This window comes from Saccopteryx bilineata, chromosome 12 (genome assembly GCF_036850765.1).
Source record: "Saccopteryx bilineata isolate mSacBil1 chromosome 12, mSacBil1_pri_phased_curated, whole genome shotgun sequence".
NCBI classification, from domain to species: Eukaryota; Metazoa; Chordata; class Mammalia; order Chiroptera; family Emballonuridae; genus Saccopteryx; species Saccopteryx bilineata.
In genome coordinates, this window is record NC_089501.1 from 49,998,542 (window position 1) to 50,023,680 (window position 25,139).

The 25,139-nt window shown below is 51.7% G+C and overlaps 1 protein-coding gene across 7 annotated transcripts in view; it reads left to right on the plus strand.

Annotated features, from left to right (window-relative positions):
- ZDHHC14 (zinc finger DHHC-type palmitoyltransferase 14) overlaps positions 1-25,139 on the plus strand; it is a 253,025-nt gene that overhangs the window by 204,196 nt on the left and 23,690 nt on the right. For 2 of the 7 annotated variants that reach the window (XM_066247770.1, XM_066247772.1), the window contains exons 4-7: positions 6,047-6,211; positions 9,473-9,521; positions 23,550-23,652; positions 24,746-24,855. In XM_066247770.1, coding sequence (XP_066103867.1) covers positions 6,047-6,211; positions 9,473-9,521; positions 23,550-23,652; positions 24,746-24,855 — 427 coding nt within the window. The remainder of the gene's footprint in view (positions 1-6,046; positions 6,212-9,472; positions 9,522-23,549; positions 23,653-24,745; positions 24,856-25,139) is intronic. The other 5 variants (XM_066247771.1, XM_066247773.1, XM_066247774.1 and 2 more) reach the window with 4 other exon arrangements.

A 25,139-nucleotide genomic window follows, 5' to 3' on the forward strand; every position in this document is an offset into this window, starting at 1 on the left:
CAAAAACACTTAAGTAAACTCTTAACTACCATTTAAATTAGAAGTTGCATGTTCCAGTTGCATATTTGCATCTGTTATTTCCCGCACCTCTGAAGACGTTCCCAGCGTGCGGAGTTGGGTCGGCCCGGCCCGTCTCCGGACCGGAGCCGCAGCTGCATGGAGAATTCGGGATTTTCAGCTCCCCATACTTGACCTGCAGGTTTTGATTTTTATGCTGCTGGATGCCAACGACCCAGATGAGAGCCCAACTTCTGGGAGGTTTCAAATTCTTATCATTTTTGAACATTGTATTCAAATGACATTTGCGAATATTTTTTTCCCTTAATGCTACAGTGGGTTTCTCTGTCCTGGCCAATTTTAATACTTCTCCATTTCTCCTCGGTTTTAAGGGTTCTTTTTTGTATTCCCTTTCTCCTGGAAATTAAACCTTCCTTTAATCAGGGGACTGGTGTTGTCACCAGCTCAGCGCCTGCCAACCCTGGGGCACTACCTGGCCTCCTGGGAGGCTGCCTCCTCTGGGCAGCGTAGGGCTGTTGTCAAGGATAAATGACCTAATGACATCATACCGAATGGTAGTTTTAATCACCATTAGTAATATTCTTTTCATTATTATTTAGAGTTGTGGGTCAACAGAATAGGACCCTATGCCTTTTCCTAGACTACGTTTCCACTGCCCGTGTTAATGGGACCTTCTTTCCTACTTAGATTCCGAGGGGCAGGTGACTTTTCGACATGGCTGCCCCTACTGCAGTACCCTGGCCTCTGGGTCTGTCTCCCTGTGGCGTCCAGCGGAGCTGTTGTTAATAAGCCCACCTTTGCCTCCGGACTGGTAGCAGGGCAGGCCGGAGGCCACTGCCCTCCATGAGCCGATTCATACCAGCAACTGTCCACTCAGCTGTCTGAGCCTCGAGTCACTGCTTTCCAGCCCTCAGCCTTCTCTGAGCAGACTCAGATTTCACAGACCCCTGCCTTTTCCTGTGGTTGGCTTCCCTTCACGAAATCATACCTTCACGAAATCTTACCTTCACGATATCATTTTCCAATGTCTCTGCCTGGCTACCAGGAGCAGCGATCGCTGGGAAACCTACCAAAGACAGTTAAAGGCGGCTCTTCCTTCACTCAGAGCCTATTTGTGGCACATCTGCCGCAGGCCAGGCACTCCCCCAGGGGCCGGGGCTACGACCTGACAAGAATGATCTCTCACCTCGTGCGTCCCTTGGGGAAGGAGAGGAAAATCTACAAACTGTCCCAGGGCAGCGAGATGCTGAGGTGTGGTCAGCCCACCCCCGCACCCCACCCCGGCTAACTCAGATCTCATGAGATCAGAGAGCCGCCCACCCCCGCACCCCACCCCGGCTAACTCAGATCTCGTGAGATTAGAGAGCCGCCCACCCCCGCACCCCACCCGGCTAACTCAGATCTCGTGAGATCAGAGCCTTCCAGGTGTATCAGCTCCCCCTGTGCCTTCCCCCAGGCCCTGTCCCTGTGGGCCCTCTTTTAGGGAACGTCGTAGGAATCCTCCAGAGATGTTGCAGCATAGAGATCTCCCCCCCCCCAAAACCTTGTGACAGGATCCCCTCCTCAGAACTTAGGGATGTGGCAACAACCCCAACGTGCTTTTTTGAAGACACTCCCATCACACACACCGCCCCCGCCCCCAGTACATAGCGCACCCCAGTCAGTGTTTCTGCACACAGATACACAAACTGACCTCTAGTAACAGCTGTCGGCTTCCCCTCCGCCCAGCTCTTCTCCCCTGGAGACTGAGGAACAAATATCACAAGCCTCCCGTTCAGAACGACCCCAGGGGCTCCTAGGCTCCCCCCTCCCTGGAGCTACGGGGCATGTGGTCAGGGCAGAGCCGGGAGGGGCTGGGTGAGCCTTTTCCCGTTCCATCCTGGAGAACAGGTGTGGTACAGAGCAGCCGATTCCAACACTGAATCAGGTGTCCCTCTGTCAGGAGTTCATGTCCTGGGTCTGGGGAACATTTTGAAGTCTAAAAACGAGTCGTCTTCACCGAAGGAGATAAGGAAGTCCCTGAAGCCGTGCAGCAGGGTGGTTTTTCTTCTTCGCAGTCTTAGCACCTGACGCTGCTGGGCGCGGAGCAGAGACTCACCAAAGGCACACGGCATTTAGTGGCCAAGCGTCCTGGAGGCCGGTGACACTGGATGCTGTCCCAGCCTTGCTGCATGTCAACTTTGTGATGTTGGACAACGTGTTTGCTCGCATGGATGTCTTTCTGGTAGAAGGATGGTTTATCCAGTCTTTTTTTTTTTTTTTTTTTTTTGTATTTTTCTGAAGCTAGAAACGGGGAGAGACAGTCAAACAGACTCCCGCATGCGCCCGACCAGGATCCACCTGGCACACCCACCAGGGGGCGACGCTCTGCCCACCAGGAGGCGATGCTCTGCCCCTCCGGGGCGTCGCTCTGCTGCGACCAGAACCACTCTAGCGCCTGGGGCAGAGGCCAAGGAGCCATCCCCAGCGCCCGGGCCATCTTTGCTCCAATGGAGCCTTGGCTGTGGGAGGGGAAGAGAGAGACAGAGAGGAAGGAGAGGGGGAGGGGTGGAGAAGCAGATGGGCGTTTCTCCTGTGTGCCCTGGCCGGGAATCGAACCCGGGACTTCTGCATGCCAGGCCAACACTCTACCACTGAGCCAACCGGCCAGGGCTTATCCAGTCTTTTGACAGGTATATTTGTGAAAGGCTTGGAACAGGTCGGCAGATAAAAGCAAGGAAGTGACCGAGATGATTTTAGATAACGAGGTGGGTGGCTGGTGGGACTTGCTCGTGGATCGGGCATGAGGGTGAGGGAAGAACGGGGTCAGGAATGGTGCCTGGGATTGTGGGTTGAACAGAAGGGAAGTGTAGCATTCAGGGAGGGATAACAGGAGGTTCTCTCTGCTGTCAAGGCTGAGACGCCAGGTCGTGCAGCGCGAGGCTGTTGTTGAAGACTGCGTCTGGCTATTTCAGCACCATCAGCATAGAGTTGGCCCTTGACCTTGGGGTTGAGAGGTCGCCCAGTGAGGGAGAGTGTCCGTGGGGATGAGAAGAGGCCAGCCTGAGCCCAGGGTGTGGCCACTACCAGAAGTCAGGCCGAGGGGGCCGCTGAGGAGGAAGGGGGTCGGGTGCCGGTCGAGCAGGAAGGAGGGAGGGAGAGAGGGAGGCTTCCGTGTTCTTTGGAGAAGCCCACGGAGCCGCTGAGGCTAGGCTCGTCCACCACCACCACCACCACGTATTCAACAAACAGTCCAAACCCAAAGGAGGATGTGAGGATTGCTCAGTGAGCCTACAGTTAGTGGGATTTTCATCAGCCATAGGAAAGGTTTTAATAAGGCAGGTGTCCAAGTGGAAACTGCTCTCAGCTCAGACTGCCAGCGCCTGGTGTTCACACCCACACCCGAGACATGGAGTCACTGCTAGTGCCCCCGAGGCTCCTAGACCCCGTGACAGTGTCTCACATGCATCACCTGTTGCTTTCTCTTCTCGGGCTGCTGTGCTTCCTCAGGGAAGCTCCGTATTGGTGTCTTAGCTAATAGTGGACTTTCTAAGTTAAAAACAGGACTGCCTGCCGGCAGAAATGATTCGCAGAACGATGCACAGGGAGCCTGGGGCGGGGCCCGCAGTGCCGATCACGCCCCCTGGGGTGGGGCTCCACAGCGCCGATCACGGGCTCCGCAGTGCCGATCACGCCCCCTGGGGTGGGGCTCCGCAGTGCCGATCACGCCCCCAGGCCCTGCTGTCCTCTCAGCAGCCGGGGATTTTAGGGAAGAGGCTGTCCCCCACTCGCTGGAGCCTGGAGGGCCCGTCCTCCGGGCCCCGGGCCCCAGCCTCCCCGGCTCACCCCACTGCCCACACGCCTGTGTAAAGGAGAAAAGAGGTCTCTCCAGGGGCAGCCTGAGTCTTAGAAAAATCAGGCCGATTCAGATGTTTTTCTCCGTTTTGCACTTCTCTGTGTAGACCTCACCGTGGCGCAACCCGTGTGGGTCGCGGACGGGGGAGGGGACGTGTGCGCAGGGGTGCGCTTCCAGCCGCACGTGGGCACACCCGTCGGAACTGCTGTCCTCCGCGCTCGTCACCAGCACAGTGAGCTCTGGGGTTTCTCTTGGGTCCTCTGCGCTCCCTGGCTGCTGCTTGTTAATGTCACTTAGAAAAAGCGACCTTCCAGTTCCTCTGCCCACCATTGCCTCCAGGGGTCCTCCTGCCCTTTGTAAGAAGTGAGCTCGCACTTGACATCAAATACGAGACAAGTGATTTATGATAGGTGACTGGAAAGTAATGAAGTTGACCGCCTCGTGTAACCTTATGATGTTTTATTTACGTAGTCACGCCTCATCTAGCCCTCTCTGTATGTTCTTAAAGCACATGTGGATAGATAAGCTGTGAACCTCGATCAGAACCTAAGCTTGGAGCCCACATGGAAAGCTTGAGTTGTATGCTAGCATGCCCCCCCACACACACGGGCAGTCTGAGCTGAGTGGGTGTGTTAGAACGCACTCTCGCAGTTCTTCCCAATAGAACATCAGCTGCTACTGCAAAGGAGAAGCACCTAGGTCCTGGCCGGTAGGCTCAGTGGTAGAGCATCGGCCTGGCATGCGGGAGTCCTGGGTTCGATTCCTGGCCAGGGCACACAGAAGAAGCACCCATCTGCTTCTCCATTCCTCCCCCTCTCCTTCCTCTCTGTGTCTCTCTTCCCCTCCTGCAGCCAAGGCTCCATTGGAGCAAAGTTGGCCCGGGCGCTGAGGATGGCTCTGTGGCCTCTGCCTCAGGCGCTAGAATGGCTCTGGTCGCAACGGAGCAACACCCCAGATGGGCAGGACATCGCCCCCTGGTGGGCGTGCCGGGTGGATCCCGGTCGGGCGCATGCGGGAGTCTGTCTGCCTCCTGGTTTACAGCTTCAGGAAAAAAAAAAAAAAAGGAGAAGCACCTAGCTGTTACTTTGAAAGGAGAGAACAAATCACAAATGCATTCACATGAAATTCCCAAAGTGAGAAGGCGTGGGTTTGTGCTTAGAGCACCTGGGGCGGCAATGTGAGAATGGGCAAAGCCAGTGCTCTATCCTTTACAAAGTCCTGGCGATTGGCAGCCCACCCACGGGAAAGATGAGACCAGCCCAGAGAAAGACTGGAACTCACGGTCCAGTTTCACTGCTTCTGAACTGTGTGGCCCATGCAGCAGTCTCCCTTCCCTCTAAGCTCATCTGTAAAATAGAGCAGCATGACCGTCTTCCTCATAGGAACATGTCAAGACCAATGCGCTAATGTAATGTGACTTCTCTTGATAAACTCTAAAGCATCACATACGGTTTTTTTAAAATAAGCTTTCCCAGACATTATTAAACCGCTCGAGAACCCCATAGAATATCCTTGTTTTACAGGTAAGGGAGCTGAGGATTGTGTGCTGAGATATCTGGTGTGTTGTGTTGCACGAAGAGCATGGTTCACTTGAAAGAATAATACCAGTGCTCCTGTGGCTGTTGAAGGAGTGGAGACATTTCTTAGGAAACAGTAGTAATTGGGGTGGGAAACCAGGGGTTGTCCCTCTGTCCTGCCCCAGGCCCCTTGGGACCCCTCTCTGTGGTCACTTTCCATGGAGTGTTGGGATGGTTTCTTAATACTCTGCGTGTGTACCTATGAAAGGTGGAGACCAGCACCGCCCGGCCCAGCACTTAAGCCAGAGGTGTTGGTACCATCTTATGGGAAGACTGTTCTGTGAACCAAAGAGGGATTTTTTTTTGTTTTGGGGGGGTTTTTTTGCAAAAGGGTGAAATCTTTACTTTTCTAATTGTAATGAGAATAATGCATATTCTTTAAAAAAAATTTTTTTAATGGTTAAGTTCTGGTGAAAGAATAATTATGTTCGTAAAGTGTCTTAATGTTAAGCCTTGCTCTGAGCGGTTAATTTCTAAATACGTTATGATTATCATTCTGTTATATCATCAGGGCATTGGGTGGTGGAGGGGGGCTCCCTCGTATAGAATGACATTTTATTAATTGATTTCCTTTTCTGTGTTTTTGTTTTTTTTTCTTTTCTGCTTCTCATTTCAGAACGGTTTGATCACCACTGTCCCTGGGTAGGCAACTGTGTGGGGAAAAGAAACTACAGATTTTTTTATATGTTTATTTTATCTCTGTCTTTTCTGACAGTCTTTATATTTGCATTCGTTATCACCCACGTCATTCTTCGTAAGTATGCTGGCGGAATCAGATTACGTACGTAACTGTGTGCCTGACTTTGGTTTTCTGATTTATTGGTTTTGATTTATATATTTTGATCATTTCGGGCTTTCTCTTTCTTCTCTTCCCCCTTCTCCCTGTCGCCCCGCCTCACTTCCGGCCTGTCCCCCTTTTTGTTTCTGCCTTCCTCCATCCATCCCCCCTCTCTCCCTTCCGTCCCTCACCCCCAATCCACCCAAGGGCAGCTGCCGGGGTCACACCCGGGACAGGCTCTCTCCACTCACAAGACCTTTTCCTGATACGCCTGTCCCTCAGCGACCTTTCTTACTTCCCCTTCTGCTACGGGGACCCCCAGACGGACCGTCCCACATTTTGCACAAAGGATGAGGTGCTGCAGTGGTCCCCACAGAGCAGCAGAGCTGTTTTCTTTTTCCTTTTTTTTTTTTTTAAACGTGATAGCAACTTAAGCAGAACAGTTCCCTCCCTGGAAAAGGGTGTCTCAGGATAGAGACTGGGTTTCCTTACACACACAGCTGCGTGTTAAAGGTGCACCGTCGGTAAGATCTTCACGTATCCCCCAGAGCCTTAGTAAGCTACCCCCTGGCATATAAAGGGAGCAACTTGATTAAAAATGAGATTTGGATATAAATGACCTTAATATGTATTTGCCTAAGCAAATGGCATTTTCCGTTCCCCGTGGTGAAGGTCATCACTTTGAATTTCTTTTGTCTCTGGCTGTTCACTTTCCTACAGTGGGCAGCGGCTGAGAAGGAAGTTGGCTCTGAGCGATAAACTTCAGCCTCTAAACTCCATTACAGTGCCATTAGCAACATTAAAGACCCAGCGGAGCCTCTTGTCCACATTCCTGAAGTACAGCCACCCTTTGGCAAGGGCAGAGCCTCTCTCTGGAGTGTCCCAGAGAGTCTCTGAGGACATGCCTCCCTTTCTTTCTAAGCAGCAGCGCCCCAACCACAAAGGGGGTGCGCTGAGGCCAAAGTTAGGAGTGTCTTCCTCCCCTTCTCCCCGTGGGGTCTGTAGGGCCCCCGGGAAGCGAGTGGTGAGGAAAGTTTCCCATTAGCTTTTTTATGTATTGGTCAATTTTTGAATGTTAAATGGAGTATCTGAAATTTGCCATAGGCATTTTTAAATCTTACTGAAATCCTTTTGTCAGAATGTGACACAAATTTGTAATCGATGCCTGAGAGCCGTGACCTGGCGGGGTTCCGGGAGCAGGTGACACTCCTCGGAGACCTTTCCCACACGGCCTGGGGGCAGTGCCACCCTGCCCTGGCAGGGGCACCCGTTCCTCTCCATTTTCAGTCACCAGGGTCCTTTCTGTGCGTTGATAGACAAAAGAACCAGAGAGACGCAGTCGTGCACATGGCTGTGGGAGAAATAAGCTCTGATGTGGCGGCATGTTATCCATGACACTACAAAATAGTGTTTACACGCTACATTTTTATATCATCTTTAGTAACTCCAACATGCTTTCCTGTATATATTAGCACATCATAGTTATACGGCCTAGCCCCTCCATTCTGGATAGCAAGGGCCTGTTTCCATTTGCTTCCACTGCACACCACACATAAACTCTGGGAAAACACGTGTGTGTATGTACACACGCATACACACATGTACATACACATGCATACACACGCACACATGTGCACACACATGCGCAGTGAAGCAACGCCTGACCCCACAGCAGGGCTGTGATGTACATTTCACTTCCGTTTCCTCTAGTGTCACACCCGGGCTCTGGAAAACCGGAGTGTGCTGCGTTGAATGCTTATATATTGTTAACTCGACCTTCCACACAGAAAAGCATTCAGGATATATCTGCCTGCAAGTTACTCGAACATTTTGGACAAAAGCAAATAAGGATTTTCCTCCCCTCTCGTTCTGTACCCCAACAACTCCCTCCCCACGCCTCACCCCCTTCGTGGCTTGACCTGAGAGGTTCTCAGGAAGGGGCCGAGTTTTTATGTGGCCCCCAGGGTTCCCCTCAGATTGCAGCTGGGGAGCTGTCACCTGAGTTCTCCCTGCCAGGTAATGGGCTCTGAGAGGGGACGTGACCGGGAGGGGAGAGGGGGACGATGAAACCTGCCGTCACAGGTTCCTGGTTGGCGAGGTGACATCTGTGACTCCCGCAGAGGAAGGAGAGTTTGGGAAAGCTAGAACAATGAGTCCCAGAGGGAAGAGAAAGAATTTTTTCTAGTCCCGTCTAGCCTCAGGGTTGTGTCTGCAGGAGGACCTGCAGCAGTGCACCTGCTGGCCTGGCAGGGTCGGAGGAGACAGCCCTGAGCTTCTCCTGTTAGTTCTCCCGCGGTTGGCATCCTAGCGCACCGCGCACATCCGCATGTGGTGCCGGTGGGCACAGGGCGCAGAGGGAACGGGGACTGGAGGGAGATGTGAACCCTCCCGTAGCCGGACAGGGTTTCCAGTTGCACAGAGGGGCCCGGGACTGCCTCTTAACGCCCACGCTGTGGCCGCCCCAGCCCAGAATGCCGCAGGAATGCCCTGGCACCCATTCTAGCCTGTCAGTCCTCCCTGTTCATCTCATCGCTGCCCCGGGGCCGGACCACAGCCCCAAACACGGGACTTCATGCAGGACAGCAGGGACCCGACACCACCACCCCAAGATTGGGAACACGTACAGTTCCTTCTATGGGCTTTTATTCATAAAATCCATAATGCCAATACATAAAATAAAAAGCTGCTTCTTGTCAGATGCATCTTTGCTTGAGCCCTTAACAAAATGGGTTCTGGCACAGCCGGTTCACATTAAAATGTGTTAAACCCACAAAGAGTTAGCAATAAACTTCGGCTTTATGAGCTTGTTTACTCTGGGTGCAGAGAAAGACGTCTTTTATACATCGCCTTGTTCCTAGGACACCCAGGGGTCAGGAGTTAACAAACTCTGGGCAAACAAGTCTTTCAAAAGAGGGGGGGAAAATCACATACATATTCTGTTTTCCTATTAAAATGAAGAAAACAAAGGAGTAATCAGAACTATAATTTAGGAGAAAGTATGAGCAGACATCCATCTGCTTTTATTGAGAAAACACCCTGCAGATGTTGGGTTTGGCTCTGAATCTGCCGTTTTCTGGTTGAATAACGGGTGGAATCCCAATCTCGGATCGCGGCACTGGGGCCGTGGCACGGGCAAGATTCACCATCTCCTTGCTCTTGAGACACCTGTGATTTTTATGTTGACGAGAGAGCATGCAGCAGGAGGGCTGTTTCCGCGGAGGTGAATGTTGGGACGCTGGCTGACTTCTGGTTTTGTTCCCACAGGCTCACAGCAAGCAGGATTCCTGAACGCGCTGAAGGACAGCCCCGCGAGATATCCTTTCCATCCTGGCGGCTGTGTCGTTGGCGAGGCTCGCTTGTTAAGTATTGAGCTGACCCTCTGCTCCGTGACCTCCTCACCTTGCGCCTTGGCTTGTCTTCTCCGAAATAATGGTCTCTTTTGTCCTGTAAAGCAGTGGTCCCCAACCTTTTTTGGGCCACGGACCGGTCTAATGTCAGAAAATGTTTTCACGGACCGGCCTTTAGGGTGGGACGGATAAATGTATCACGTGACCGAGACAAGCATCAAGAGTGAGTCTTAGACGGGTGTAACAGAGGGAATCTGGTCATTTTTTAAAAATAAAACATCGTTCAGATTTAAATATAAATAAAGCGGAAATAATGTACGTTATTTATCCTTTCTCTGCGGACCAGTACCAAATGGCCTACGGACCAGTACCGGTCCGCAGCCCGGGGTTGGGGACCATTGCTGTAAAGCATCCAGAGGACTCCGTAACATCCACTTGCATGAGGAGTGGTGTCTGCTCGAACTTGGCAGTGACTCATCTAGCCTTGTTTCAATTGATGTGCTCTTTAGCTAGAAAACCAAGTGTGAATTCTTGCCCCCTCCCAAACCCACATTGATTTGCGTTAAATTGGGTTGGTTTAGGGAGAAGTAAGGCTGCAAGCCACAACTGCCTTCATTGTGATCAGCAAGCAGTCCCTATAGAATATTAGAATATTTACGGATGCCCCTGTGTGGGTCCCTTTCTTGGTAGGCAGCCACCAGCTGGGAATCCCAGGAGTCTCTGTGTGGATTCTGTCTGGGAGCCAGCTTGGCATTCCTCTGGGCAGTACAGAGAACCGAATTGTTCTCCAGAAACAGAACACATTCTGACAGCCCTGAATGGACCAACTAACGATGGTCGATCTCTAGTCGTTTGGGTTAATCCCATTCTCTCAAATAGGATACACTGGCATGCACCATAGTAATTTGAACTTCTGGAAAGAAAACTGCTTGTGTGGGCTGCCACTCCCTCCCCATCTCCCTCGGTCTCACACTGGTTGGCATGGCGTCAGTCAGCTGGGCCCACAGACGGCTCCATCTGGGACCCAGGTCTCTTTCTTCTTCTTGTAACCAGGTGGGCTGGATGCAGACTCCTCATTATTCCCAGGAGTCATCATATTGTGGCTGACGATTCTTAAAGAGTGGAGAGCTCTACTGAGATGCACATATCACGTGCACACATTTCAGTGGACGGACTGGTGTCCCCTCCCCGTGGGAAAGGCTGGCCCGAGGCCGGGAGGACGGCAGCTGCTCCGTTCCCTGGGGCCTCCGGGCCGCCAGCTACTGCGCTGGGTTCTCCTTGGGCCCCTTCGGACACAGCCCTCCTTGGCGGAGCAGGAGGTGTGTAGCAGGGCTTGTTGCTGCCGGTGTTTGTGTTGTCCACTACACACCTCCCAACTCAGGGATCTTGTCATCTCACGATCCTGGAGTGAGTCATAAGGAAAGACCGTTCACAAGTCCTAGACAGGGGTAGCAGCTTTTAATCACAGCTAATTATGAGGTCCGGGTCATTCCTTGGGACACTCTTGTGTCTCCGTTTTTTGACCCGCGGTAGTCAACCACTCTGTACTCGACAGTGCTGACAAAGTGAGCCGTGTGGAATGTGTGTGAGAACGCCCAGCGCCAATGCCAGCGCCTTGCTTACAGGCGTGGGAGGCAGGGTCCGAGGAAGCTTCATTCTGTGGCAGAGGGTGTGGGGGGCAGGCTCCGCCCGAACCTCCATTAGAGCACACAGGTCTGCTCGTTCTCACGTGTGCTGTGCTCGCAATCTATAATCAAGAGCATTGTGTTCCCCGTCGGGGGAAGAGACAGATGTGGCTGATAGAATGAGTGGCAATGTCATCACGGTGGGGTGCGGACTTTGCTGGAGGAACTAGTCACGTGGAAAAGCAAGGCGAGAAACATAATTTGGTCCAGAGCAAATTTTAGTTTTCTTTCTCTCCAAATTGCTTGCTTTCTCTCCAGCTCATTCTCAGGTGGAGGTAAAGATTTCCCCTGTGGCCCAGTTTTTGAAAACTCGTAAAAATCTGAGCCACTGTCTCTCTCCAGTGTTGTCATATCTAGCTGCTGGCTCACCCCCAGCAGCCTGGTGTCTCCCTCTGAGGCTGCTCCCTAACTGTGGCCGCCACGTTCAGGAGCTTGTGGCCACGATCTGCTCTGAGTGCATGACAGGCCCCTTACGCGTCTCCAGACTCGGCTCGGCTGCAGGACACCTGCACCTCCAGGCACGTGCTGGCCGTGTCGGCTTCCTGTTGCTGCTGTAACAAATAGCCACAGATTCAGAGGCTGAAAGCAACACACGTTTGTTATCACACAAACATGTGTTTGTTCTGCAGGTGGAAGTCCAATGGGCTCGGCTAGTTTCTGCTCCCGGTCCACAAGGCTGGAATCAAGGTGTTGCCAACCTGGACTCGTACCTCTCCCACTCTGAACTTCTCCCTCCTCTTCTTCCGCTGTCTCCTGCTTCAGCGGGAACCTCTCTGCTTGTTACAGATGGGTCCCACCCTGCTAATTCTGGGTGATCTCCCCATCTCAAGGTCCATGACCTTCGATCCACAAACCCTTTGGACATGTAGGTAATGTATTGTCAGGTGTCAGGGGTTAGGTGTCTTTGGGGGGCCATTGTTCTGTTGGCCCCTCGGCCTTGTGAAGATCACTGATAGTCTGTCTGCTCTACAGCAGCTGCTGCACCCCTTCTGCCCTTTCTGTTAATCTAGGAGAGACAGGAAGTGATGGATAAAAGAGAGAGAGAGTGTGTGTGTGTGTGTGTGTATGTGTGTGTGTATGTGTGTGTGTATATGCACACACAGAGACATATATAAAAAGATAGATAGATAGATGTTTCCTTCCCTGAGTTCAGGTTGAAAATGTGCGCAGAAGGCCCCATGAACCCCTTGTTGACCTAGCCAGCCCATCACAGTTTACAGGGATTATTACCCTGATATCTTTGCTCCTACTGATTTGGTCCCCACTTGGCTTTGTGGCACCTCCTGACCCTCTGTCCTGCTGGGCTCCTGCCTGGAAAAAGGTGACCTAACTCTGAAGCCACAGTAACCCAGGGCAACTGCCTCGGCCAGCAGAAAGGACTCTGATAAACGCAGCCCGTGTCTCCCCCAGAGAAGGACGAGCAGCAGGAATGAGACCCAGCGGAATGTGACACAGAGCCGCCCATCCCCCGGGGCACAGCAGGCAGGGGAGCCGAGCAGTCCGGGCAGCGCTCCCAGCCCTGGTCTTCTCTGTTCTTTTTGGAAGTAGAGGAGAATTCCAGGAGCGTCAGACATGCCCGTGCTCAAAAGTAGGGTGCTGAGTTTTTAATTAAAAAGCACACAAATGGTCTGTGTACACCTCTGACACCCCCCCCCCCCAGTCAGTGGTGTGACTGCCAGAGGGCCCCTGTTCTGACGGTGCTTTCCGTTGCAAATTCGTGCCTTGGAGAAGAATACCTCCTTCTATGGAGTGAATCTGTTAAGAAATGTTATGTTGGTGCAGCATACGTTTGGATTGCAGAAGAAGAAGTACACTTTCGCTTCTACTGGGTTGTGATGTGTGTTTGAAAAATACGTGAAGTTCTGGTCATGGGTGATCATGTTTATGTGATGAGTGGGGCTGGGTCCCCTCGGAACAGCTGGTCAGTGTGTCTGGCCCCTGCGTCCCATCTGGACGTCTGTGTGGCTTTGGAGGTGATGTGGGCACGGCTGGCAGAACCCTCTGAAGGGCAGCCCTCAGATCCCTGAGAAAAGGTGTGTGAACCACGGGGACGCTCAGAAATGGGATCGCCTGGGGAAACAACAAGACCACAGTGGGGTGAGGGTGCTCGAAAGAGGATGGACCATGATGTCAGTGTGGCAGGAGACCCCAGTGTCAGATACATGTAAAAGTCGATGGCTCTAAGCTCCCTTCCACTGCTGAGGCCTGAGAGTTTGGGAGTCTCTCCTAAGGTGGTTGATTTATGATGGGTGATACTGATCTGTGACATTTCACAGATTTGGTCCCCACTTGGCTTTGTGGCACCTCCTGACCCTCTGTCCTGCTAGGCTCCTGCCTGGAAAAAGGTGACCTAACTCTGAAGCCACAGTAACCCAGGGCAACTGCCTCCACCAACAGAAAAGACTCTGATAAACCCAGCCTCCTAAAAACTGTCCTCCCTCCTGCAGCCAGAGACTCGATTGGTTTGAGTGTGGCCCTGGGCACTGAGGAAAGCTCTGTTAGAGTGCATGAGCCTCAGGTGCTAAAAATAGCCTGGTATTTAAGCATCCGCCTCAGATGGCCTTGCTGGGTAGATCCTGGTTGGGGTAGTTGTGGGAGTCTGCCTCACTATCTCACCTCCTCTCACCTAAAACAAAAACAAAAAACCCGCTGTCCTCTGATTCAGGGCAGTGCTGCCCACAGCTCGCCCAGACCTGCAGCCTGTGTGCAGAAGAATCTGTAAAGTACTGGGCTCTCAAAATAAGAAAAAGGTCCCTGGCTGAGTGCCCTGAGCAGAGGGCTGGAGTCCAGTGTAACTTTTGCAGATGTCCTCTGCAGAGTATTTTCGGGCAAGAACATAACTTACACATGAAATGTTTCAGTGGCCTTCAATCTGATCCCCTGGCCATGATATAAAAGTACTTTCATGAGAAATGAGGACACAGGCAAAGGTTACTCACTTTGGATCTACTCTACAAAAGGTCCAAGTAAAAATATCTTTGGGAAGTGAGATTAGAAACAAAAAAGGCGAATCAGCAACCAAACAAGACAGTTGATCGGAAATACTGACAAAAGGATGGAAACATTGATCGATGAAAAGTTCTTCATCAGACCCACGTGAGACCAGCAGGACTTGGAGGGAAAGGAATCAGCCAGCTCATTCAATAAGGAGGCCCAGACTGGATGGGGTCCAGTTCCAGAGTGCGGGAAGTTCGGGAGGAGGAGAGGAAAGCCGGTACCGGGAGGGGGGAGGGGAGGAGAGGAGAGCCGGTACCGGGAGGGGGGAGGGGAGGAGAGGAGAGCCGGTACCGGGAGGGGGGAGGGGAGGAGAGGAGAGCCGGTACCGGGAGGGGGGAGGGGAGGAGAGGAGAGCCGGTACCGGGAGGGGGGAGGGGAGGAGAGGCGGAACCAGCAGCAGTGGCCGTGGGCAGCATGCCTGGCTCGCGCGCTCTCTCTCTCTCTCTCTCTCTCTCTGGCACTCAGCAGGTCCCTTCCCGGTCTACACCCTCAGCCCCGCCTGTGGCCTTTGAAGCGCATTCTATCAGAGGGCAGAGCAGTGATGGGGGAAGGGTGATTCATTCTTAGCGAGCAAATGTTGATGCCAAGATCGGCTATGAGTGATTTCTTGAAAGCAGAATAAGTCTTAAGTGTCATAAAAAAGTCAGAGAGTGCACTTGAGGCGTGGGGAGTGGGGTCCAGAATTAAGACGCACATCCTCCAGGGACGGTGTCAGCCCGGCCTTTGCGCAGGGCCTGGAAAGAGGGGTGGGTTCTAACGGGGAGTGGAGTGGAGAGGCCCCGGGCAGGGCCAACGGCCTGAGCCAGGCCCCAGCCACTGTGAGGCCCATCATCTCAGACACGGGCGGTCTAACGGGCATCGTTCTGTTTTAATGGGGTTTGGTAGAAGGCTTGGGGTTTGGTAGAAGGCTTGGGGTTGGCTGAGTGCCCACAGAAAGGAAGGACACCATCAGCATGGTAGAAAATTAACGAAGGCAGTTTCTTAATTCCTAACTGCTACCCTGACTCAGCTTTCAGGGCCTGACCAATAGGATACCTGTTGATCCTCAGAAGGACCCCAGAAAACAGGTCGGACAGGTGTCCGGAGTTCTTACAGCTGGACGTGCATTGAGGGTGAGACAGCCCAGTGTATGCTGCACGGCGTGGCCAGAATTTGAGTCTGATTCTCCCAAGTAGCCAGCAGCCCCTCTCTCCCTCCGGGGAACTGGGACTTCTTCCCACCGCCCCTCCCCAGTCTGATGGAGGGAGTTCCTTGAACTATGAACATCAGATTACGTCTCACAAGGTCACAACATGGGGGCGGGGTTTTTTGGTTTTTAGAATCACCTCGGCCCTGGCCGGTTGGCTCAGCGGTAGAGCGTCGGCCTGGCGTGCAGGGGTCCCGGGTTCGATTCCCGGCCAGGGCACACAGGGGAAGCGCCCATCTGCTTCTCCACCCCTCCCCCTCTCCTTCCTCTCTGTCTCTCTCTTCCCCTCCCGCAGCCGAGGCTCCATTGGAGCAAAGATGGCCCGGGCACTGGGGATGGCTCCTTGGCTTCTACCCCAGGAGCTAGAGTGGCTCTGGTCGCGACAGAGCGACGCTTCCTGGAGGGCGTGCCGGGTGAATCCCAGTCAGGCGCATGCAGGAGTCTGTCTGACTGTCTCTCCCCGTTTCTAGCTTCAGAAAAATACAAAAAAAAAAAAACACAAAAAAAAAAACAAGAATCACCCCAGTAATGCAAGAACATATGCTCACCATAAGAAACTTCAAATGGAAAAGCAGTAGAGGAAAGGGAGCGTTGCCCTTGTCTCTCCCCCATCATGCTGTAGGACCCTTGTCAGCTGTCGTGGGTCCTCCCAGATGCTCTCCTGAGACTGAGTGCGCGTGTGCGGGGCAGACATGCGCACCGACACACAGCGGGGGGACGGCTTGCGCCTAAGGGAGCCATACGCCACTGCTCTACAATTTCATCTTTAAATGTTTCCGTGTCAACATGTACATCAGCCTCATCTTTTTTCAACCACTTTGTAGAATTCCATATACAGATCTAGATTTCATTCTTTCACTGCTGAAAAAATGGGGCAGTGGATTTTCTTGGATGCATTTCTTTGTGCATAAGGGTTGGTATTTCTCTAGGACTGACAGCTAGCAGTGGAATCACTGAGTTGAAAGTTAAGCATATTTTAAATGTTGATTGACATGCCAAACTATCCCTTAAAGAGATCTTACCTGTTCATCCTCCCGTCTCCTTACATCTTAGCCCACACTGCGTGTTACCAGTGCTGTGGTTTTTACCAGTTTGATGGACTGAGAAAAATCCATTGCTTTAATTTTCATTTTCTGGATAATAATTGGCTTGTACATATTTTCATGTTTGTTGACCTTTTTTTTTTCCTTATCCCAATGTGATAACATACCTTTTGTCCATTTTTTAACTGGGCTATTTGTTCTTTTTTTTTTTTTTTTTTTGTATTTTTTTTTTTTTTTGTATTTTTCCGAAGCTGGAAACGGGGAGGCAGTCAGACAGACTCCCGCATGCGCCCGACCAGGATCCACCCGGCACACCCACCAGGGGGCGATGCTCTACCCATCTTGGGGCGTCGCTCTGCCGCAATCAGAGCCATTCTAGCGCCTGAAGCAGAGGCCACAGAGCCATCCTCAGCGCCCGGGCCATCTTTGCTCCAATGGAGCCTCGGCTGCGGGAGGGGAAGAGAGAGACAGAGAGGAAGGAGAGGGGGAGGGGTGGAGAAGCAGATGGGCGCTTCTCCTGTGTGCCCTGGCCGGGAATCGAACCCAGGACTCCTGCACACCAGGCCGATGCTCTACCACTGAGCCAACCGGCCAGGGCCTGTTCTTATTTTTATGTTAACATATTCTTTATACATTCTCAGTAATGACCTTTTAAATATCCTACGTCAGCATTTTTCTCCCAGTCTGTCATTTACCTATTAACTTTCCTTTTTTATCCAGAAATGTTTAATTTGTGAATGCAATCAATCTATAAATCTTATACTACATGGCTCTTGGGATTTGTGCCTTAAATCCTCATCTCAAAATTATACTAATAACTCATTTATTTTCCTCTAACACTTTTCTATTTTGTTCCTTAAGCTTGGCATGGTAATTTATCTGCAGTATAATTTCATTTAAGTGGTATGAGCTACAATGTTACCTTTATTTGTCTCCAATGTTTGGTGAAATGGCTCGATACACCTCACTGTTCCCATCCAGCAGCTCTGAAATAGTTTAGTCTCAGAGCTCCTTTACATGCTTAAAAATGATTGAGGACCCCAAAGAGCTTCAATTATATAGATTATACCTATTTCTATATATTGCATTCGAAATTAAAACAAAAATTTAAAACCCAAGAGTGCTCAAGTGCTCATTCCGTTAGCATGAGTGAGGACATCTTGCATCCTGTGGCCTCCAGGAGAAGCCAGTGAATGATAGCATGGTGGCATTGGGAAGTAGTGTGTGGGGTTGATGGGAAAACGGTTTGACCTAGAGGATGCCTGGAAGAATCTGGGGGACCCTCAGGGCCTACAGGCCACCCCATGAGAACCAGCACCGTCTTCTCCCACCACTGCTTTGAAGAGTCTTCTCTGTCCCCTGTGCCCATGAGTTTTCTGGGTTCTGCTCTGGTGCTGTTCTCACCTTGTTTTGTTTACTAGGAAAGTCTTCTCTCGCCCCCAACTCCATGGTGCTTTTTTATTTTTCAAATTTTATTATATTTCTTCTACATGTTGTCTTCCTGATGAATTTTTTTTTTCTTAAGTGAGAAGTGGAGAGAAAGAGAGACAGAGTCCCCTATGCGCCTGACCAGGATCCATCTGGCATGCCCACCAGGGGGCGATGCTCTGCCCATCTGGGGCATTGCTCCATTGCTTGGCAACCAAGCAACCGAGCTATTTTAGTGCCTAAGGTGAGGCCATGGAGCCATCCTCAGTGCCCAGGGCCATGGCTATAGGAGGGGGAGAGAGAGAGAGAGAGAGAGAGACGAGAGAGAGACGAGAGAGAGAGACGAGAGGGGGAGGGGTGGAGAAGCAGATAGTCACTTCTCCTGTGTGCCCTGGCTGGATATTGAACCCTGCATATTCACACGCCAGGCCAACGCTCTACCACTGAGCCAGCCGGCCAGGGCCACCTGATGAATTTTAGCATCAGTTTGTCTCATTTCACTTTTTAAATTCAAGTTGGAATTTTGATTAGAACGATCGTGAATTCATAGACTGATTTGGGACTACAGACCTTTCCTGCCTGGCATAAAAGCATGTAGGAGAAAAGGGGTCGAGAGGCTGAAAGGTGGTGGTCAGATGGTCTGAAGGGGCTCAGTGACTTGCCGTTTCCAAAGTGTCTGCCGTGTCCATCAGCATGGAGTCAGCAGCCCGCATTCCAGACAACGGCGGGTGCTCAGGTGGCGGGCACGAGCTGTTTCTCCCTGTCTCTGTCCAAGGGTCATGGAGCCATCTAATTGATGAGGGTGATATGCTGACAAGTCCCTGAGCCTTAATATCTAAAAGCTTTAGTACTGATGTAGACACTGAATCTAGACAAGGACAAATGTCTGCCCTTCCATCAAAGGCCTTCCTGTAAGTGAGCGTTGCCTATTCTACTGCAGTTTTTAGTGGGGGGGGGGGGGGGATGATACCTAATAGTATCCATTTCTTGTGTTTAAATATCAGAACCCAAGACAGACACCTGACGCAGCATAGGATGCATGAGGACTCAGGCAGGGGCACGTGCCTGGTGCCCACGGAGCAGCGTCCCTCCACACTGGCACCCAGGGCCTCAGGCCCAGTGCTCAGCATTCCCTGGCCACTCTGGGAGCCGGGCATTGAGGTCGGTAAGAGAACCCACATGGAAACACACAGACGGGAGATACACTGTCGTCTGGATCTGTCACTCTGCAAACAAATCGGGCCGTGAGCCTGACCCCTGGAATGTGAGGAGACAGGCAGAGACATTAACAGAGACCGGTTCTCCACCCAGGGGTGGCTCTGAGGCCATGGAATGCTGAACCCGGTTTGACGTCACGGGCAGTGTCAGTCCTGCTGCCATGAGGTCTGAGGCCCCAGAGTTATGGCCCGGTGTGTGACACCGGCATAGCTGGGGGCCTTGGGAAGGGCTCTTGCTCCCCCCGGAGCCTGGAGCCCGAGTTCTCATTCTGTTTCGCCGTGAGCTGCTGTGTGAGCTCCTGTGGGCGGCGTGACGGCTGTAGGCCTCACCTTCCGTCTGTAATGAAAGGGTTGGAACAAATCAGGACGTCTTACCTTGGGGCCAGTGCATCCATGCAACAGCGTCGGGAGTGTTTAAGCCTCCAAAAATACGTTTGTGTGCATTTTTTTTTTTTTTGAGGAACCCAACAAGGTTAAAAAGCTTTGGTTCCATGATGGGTCCCTTTCATGGTTCTTCAGATACTGAAGGGTCCTCACATTCTGCTCAGCATGATTTCCACGTCCCTGCCGGGCTGTCTGCCCTCGCTCACCCTCTCGGGGTGAACAGACCCTGTCCGCCTTGGGCCGGGGCTCATTCTTGCCTACCCTCACCCGTCCTGAGGACAGGGCTGGTCACAGGAAGGCTCAGAGCAAGCATTTCTGGGAGTGCATGGAGACCCAATGGAGGGATGTCTGCCCATCACATTTTTCAGGATTTTGTCAATTTCATAATCAGCTAATGAGTGCCTGGGGGTGCTGCATCGTGGGCCAGGGGCCACAGGGAATTGACAGCCACAGAGGGGGACTCATTGTCTTGCTGGGAGTTGGGAGGAAGCTCACACAGGCTGGCAGTGGCAACAGCTGCAATTTGGAACTCATCTCTGATGCAGTAAACATCCAAGTGCTTATTAAATTGGCTCCTCATGGAGTTGGCACGTTTTCTCTCATTTCTCTTTTTTTTTAAATGTCAGAAAACCAGTTTCTATACATCTAAGAGAGATGTATATTGTTCTGCACTGGCATAGACATTCCCAGCATCCAGCTGTTGGGTCAGGGAGGCGATGTACTGTTGAGACACTTGTCCGACCCTCGGAGAGTGAATTTGGAGGGGATGGACTTGTTCAGCCGCCATACTCTCGGGAATGCCTGACGAGGATCGACCCCAGCAGAGGCGGTGGGGTGGGGGACTGTGAGCCTAGAGCCACCTGTCCCTCAGCGAGTATTAAAAGAGGAGCCAGCCCCCCGGTTTATCTTGTCTTACAGGCAAAAGCCATGCCCCAGGGTTCAAATCCTCGCTCAGCTATTTCTTAAGCAAATGACTTACCTGCTTTCTGCCTCAGTTGCCCTGTCCGTTGAGTGGGAGTGGTGCCTCTCACCGGTGGGTCTGAGAGTTAAGTCAGTCCCTGTGAAGGCTGTGGAGCAGCACCTGACTCACTGCCCGTGTTGCCAGCCATTGTTATGAATGGTGATAATTATTCCTGTAGACGTCCCGCGGGAGAGGCGTCAGCTGTGTGGAGGAGAAGCCAGAGTGGGCACAGCATGCGTCCTACCTTGAATTCGTGTCATTTTGACACAGCAGTGAGCTAACGGGGAAATGACATTCTTCTATTTATAAAATGTTTCTAAAGTACATGAGATATTAATATAGAGAGCTGCTTTTTTTTTTTCTTTGTTGTTGCTCTAAACCTTTAAAATTCCACATCCACTGGCAAAACAATGCCTCCTTGTGGGGTAGGGATTGTAAGTGGCATTGCAGAGGGACGGAATATGGGCAGGAGCCACTTTAAATGCCGCCCTTCACCTCCACTTCGATGCCAGTTTTTGTACGGTTTACACAAGGTGACTGTTACATATATTTGGACATCACCATCTTAGTACCTGGATTGTAAACTTTGGGGGAACATAGTATTTCTGAGAATGAAATTTGACTCCTCATGCGTTGTTCAGTAAATAAATCTTGGCTTCTGTTTTTTATTCTCTCTTCTCTACCCTTGACCGTTTCCTGCTTGGTGTCATGTGTCACCTCCTCTTCGAACTTTCTAGCTCTTGTCCTCTCTTCCAGCCCATTCAGCTTTCTTGACAGAGTTCTCTCCCTGTGGACCCGGTCTTCCTGACCGTGTCTGCCCCCCGCTGCGCCGCCTCGCAGCCCCTGGACGCCACCTCTGCTTTCAGACCGAGACGGGGCATGCCTCCCTCGTGGGTTGCCTCCTCAGCCTGTCCCCTCGTAGGTGGGGGATGAGGTTAGGAGACAGGGCATCTGTTGAGTCCTGACCTGTCCTGGCAGCGGACAGTGAGACCACCTGTGAGAACCCGTGTGTCCCCATGTGCTCACCAGGCCTCCCACTGCAACCATTGCCTACCTGGGTAGCCCCAGGGGAGATGGACGGGGTTGCCCAGACCGGTGGCAGCCCTGGGTCGGGGTCTGCTTCTCTGCATCTCTCTATTTCCCCCGCGATCCTCCCAGCCCATCCATGTTGGTCCCCTTTCCCGAAACCACCTCCGTCTTCCTCTCCTCTTCCTCCCTCCGTGAGGACGGCAGGGCCTGCTGGGAGCGTCTGTGTTGGCCAGCCAGAACTGACAGCGTCCCTCTCGGCCAGTGGGCCATGGAGGACTCTTCTCCCCCCGAGAGGTCTCTTCACTTTAGAGCAGTGCTTTTCTGTGAGCCTGCAGCTTCTAGACCAGGGGCAGTCAACCTTTTTATACCTACCGCCCACTTCTGTATCTCTGTTAGTAACATTTTCTAACCACCCACCGGTTCCGCAGTAATGGTGATTTATAAAGTAGGGAAGTAACTTTACTTTATAAAATTTATAAAGCACAGTTACAGCAAGTTAAAGCGTATAATAATAATTACTTACCAAGTACTTTATGTTGGATTTTCGCTAAGTTTGGCAAAATAAATCTTTATAAAACAACTTACTATAGTTAAATCTATCTTTTTATTTATACTTTGGTTGCTCCGCTACCGCCCACCATGAAAGCTGGAACGCCCACCAGTGGGCTGTAGGGACCCGGTTGACTACCACTAGGGGGCGGTAGGGACCCGGTTGACTACCACTAGGGGGCGGTAGGGACACGGTTGACTACCACTGGTCTAGACGTTCAGACCTTGGAAGAGTAAAGCATCTCCTGCCTCTCCAAGAGCAAACCCAGTGATTTATCCCAATGTTGACAGTCAGTTAATGGGCAGGAGCCTCTACCTTCCTCCTGTTTTGTATGCAGCCTCACGTGCCCAGACAGTGACATTCATTAATTATGGCATGGCAAATCATGCCCTGGATAATGTATTCATTTCTCCGGTCTAAAGATGAAGTATAGCCAATCCTGGGGGGGAAATCAATGGTGGTATATTACAGTATGATCTGTGGCTTCCATCCTTGGGAGTATTAGGAAATCATGAGGATTTATTTTCTCTGGCCTAGAATTTGTTATCCCAGGGGTGGGGTGGGCGCATGGTGGACATTTAAACTCCCAGGCCTGTAGAGAATATTTTTACTGAGAAACATCTGTATCTTGTGAATAGAATCTTATAAACATTTGTGGGACAAAAATTCTCTAGTCTCTCCAAGTTGCTACACTTGTGGTTGATTTATCTCTTGTATTGAGAAATGCCACAGCCTTCGTCTCCTTTGGTCAGGACACATCTTGTGGGACTACCTCTGTCACTCAGTGTCTGGCGAGCATCCCGGTCTCGTAGCCTTCTGTATCAGGGTTGGCAGAGGGCCTGGGAAAGGGTCCCCTAAATGAAAATGACCCTCACCCAGATGGCACTCTGAGAAATGCCCCCACTGGTCAGAAGCCCACCCACAGTGGGAGCAGGCAGCCACCGATGTGTGGAAGGGCTGCCCAGGGAGAGAGGGAGCCATGGAGGTAGACCCCGCCGGGCTGCGGCCACCTGCGGTTAGCCCCACGACAATTCACTCAGCCTCAGCGTCAGGGGGGGATGGACCTGTGGGTACTGCAGCCCTGAGCTCAGAAGCAAACATTAGTCTGTGACTAGAGTGATATTCCACATTGAGTCCTTTCATCGAAGGCCGGGGCCACTGCCAGCTCCGGCCGGCGTGAGTTCTGGTGTCCTGACCACAGTCAGTGGCTGTCCAGTGAGTCACAAGGAAAAGGTGAAGAAGGTCAGGTGGGGAGGTCAGTCAGAGGAACCCATGGAGAAGCACACAGGCCACGTTCAGGAGGCCCACCCGTCACTTGCTGAGCGTGATTGCTGAGCAGGTGGCAGGGGAATGTGGCATACCGCCTGCCCTGCGGCTGTCCCTGGGTTAGGGACGACACCCATGCAGGGCTAGACAGACACGAGGGCCCTAAGTGAGTGCCTGTCATCACAGCCCCACGGGCACTCCGGAAGCTCTTCCCATCCTCCCCGTTTGCGACCTTGACTCCAGGTCACCGTGCTGGAGGCCGTGGTGTGCTTCTTCTCCGTCTGGTCCATCGTTGGACTCTCGGGGTTCCACACGTACCTGATCAGCTCCAACCAGACGACGAATGAGGACGTAAGTTCTGGGCGGGGTGGGGCTGGCTGTGTGTGTCCTGGGTGCAGCAGCCGAGGGGCAGAGGGACAGGAGAGGTTAGGAGCCAAGGTCTTCCGTGCACCCGACTCCAGATCTGAGCCCTTCGGAGCAAGCACTGTGCCCAGGAACCATTTCCATCTGCCGTGCTCTGAGCCTTCTGCCGCAAGTCTCTACATTGTCTTGCTTTCTGACCACGTCAGTTAAATAGTTATAAAAACCAGCCGAGTGACACAGATTCTATATTATTCCTTTTCAGTAGTTTCGTGAGCAAGTTGTCACGTGGCCCCTGCAGAGGGGCCAGGGCGGGCTGGCATCTTGGAGTGAACACAGAGCCTGCCTTCCCTAGTTTAACGTCTCCGTGTCATTTTTGGAGCTCGCCCAGACCGAAAGTGTCACTTCTGTGCTGGGTTACCGGCCATGTGGACGGAGAGGTGGCAGGAAGACAAGACATGTAATGTTGGAAAACGTTTTTTCACAGGCCTGGTTCTCTTTGCTCTAAATATTTAGACTCTGACAGAATCCATATCAGTGCATGTCTCTGAATCACTCCGGTCGCCTTAAAGGCTTAAGACCAGTGCCGATGAGATAGGAGAGTTAAGAGAATATTAAATACAGTGATTTATATTTGTTAACTATGGATTTTAAAGTCTGCCAAATTACTTTGGCAACACCATGAGGCCGAATTCAGATGGGCTACTGATTGGCAGTTAGGGGAGCCACGTTACCCCTTCCCGTTGCCATTCATGTCAGCACTGTTTTAGCACACTATGAGTATGGAAGTCTCCAGAGGCTAATCTGAGCTGGCCTTTTGATATTATGTAGTAGAATTAAGAGATGGCCCCAGAGAATGTGACTTTATCCTTCATCGGAGCTGCTGACTGGGATAGTTCCAAGTTTGGGAACAATGACAACTTTCCTTGTTTCTCCCACTGAAGAAAGGACTAGAGATCATTTGTATCGAGTAGCGATCATTTGTATCCGTAGAGACCTTTCGTGTTCTGGTGGGCTCAAACTGTGGCATTGGAGTGAAGGATACTATGTAACTGACTATTTTTTGACTATCTTTCTCTTTCAGATTAAAGGGTCTTGGTCAAATAAAAGAGGTAAAGAAAATTACAACCCCTACAGCTACGGAAATATCTTTACAAATTGCTGTGTTGCCCTGTGTGGGCCCATTTCTCCAAGGTAAGGTTCAGGAAGCAACGGGCTCTGTACTGGATTTGGGTACACACACCTGAACTCTGTGGGCACAGGCTCACCCGGGGGAGACCTGGCCACAGCTGGTGGATTTGATCACACTGCCCAGGTGACTGCCAGGTCAGCGCTCACCTTGGTGCCAGGGAGACATGCCTCAGGGAAACATGCCTTGTTGAGTTACGCTTGACACCTTCTTGGTTCTTCCACTGAATTTGTTCCAAGTTCAAGGGAAAACCCCCCAAGGGTCAAGTAGGGAAACTGATGCATGTGGC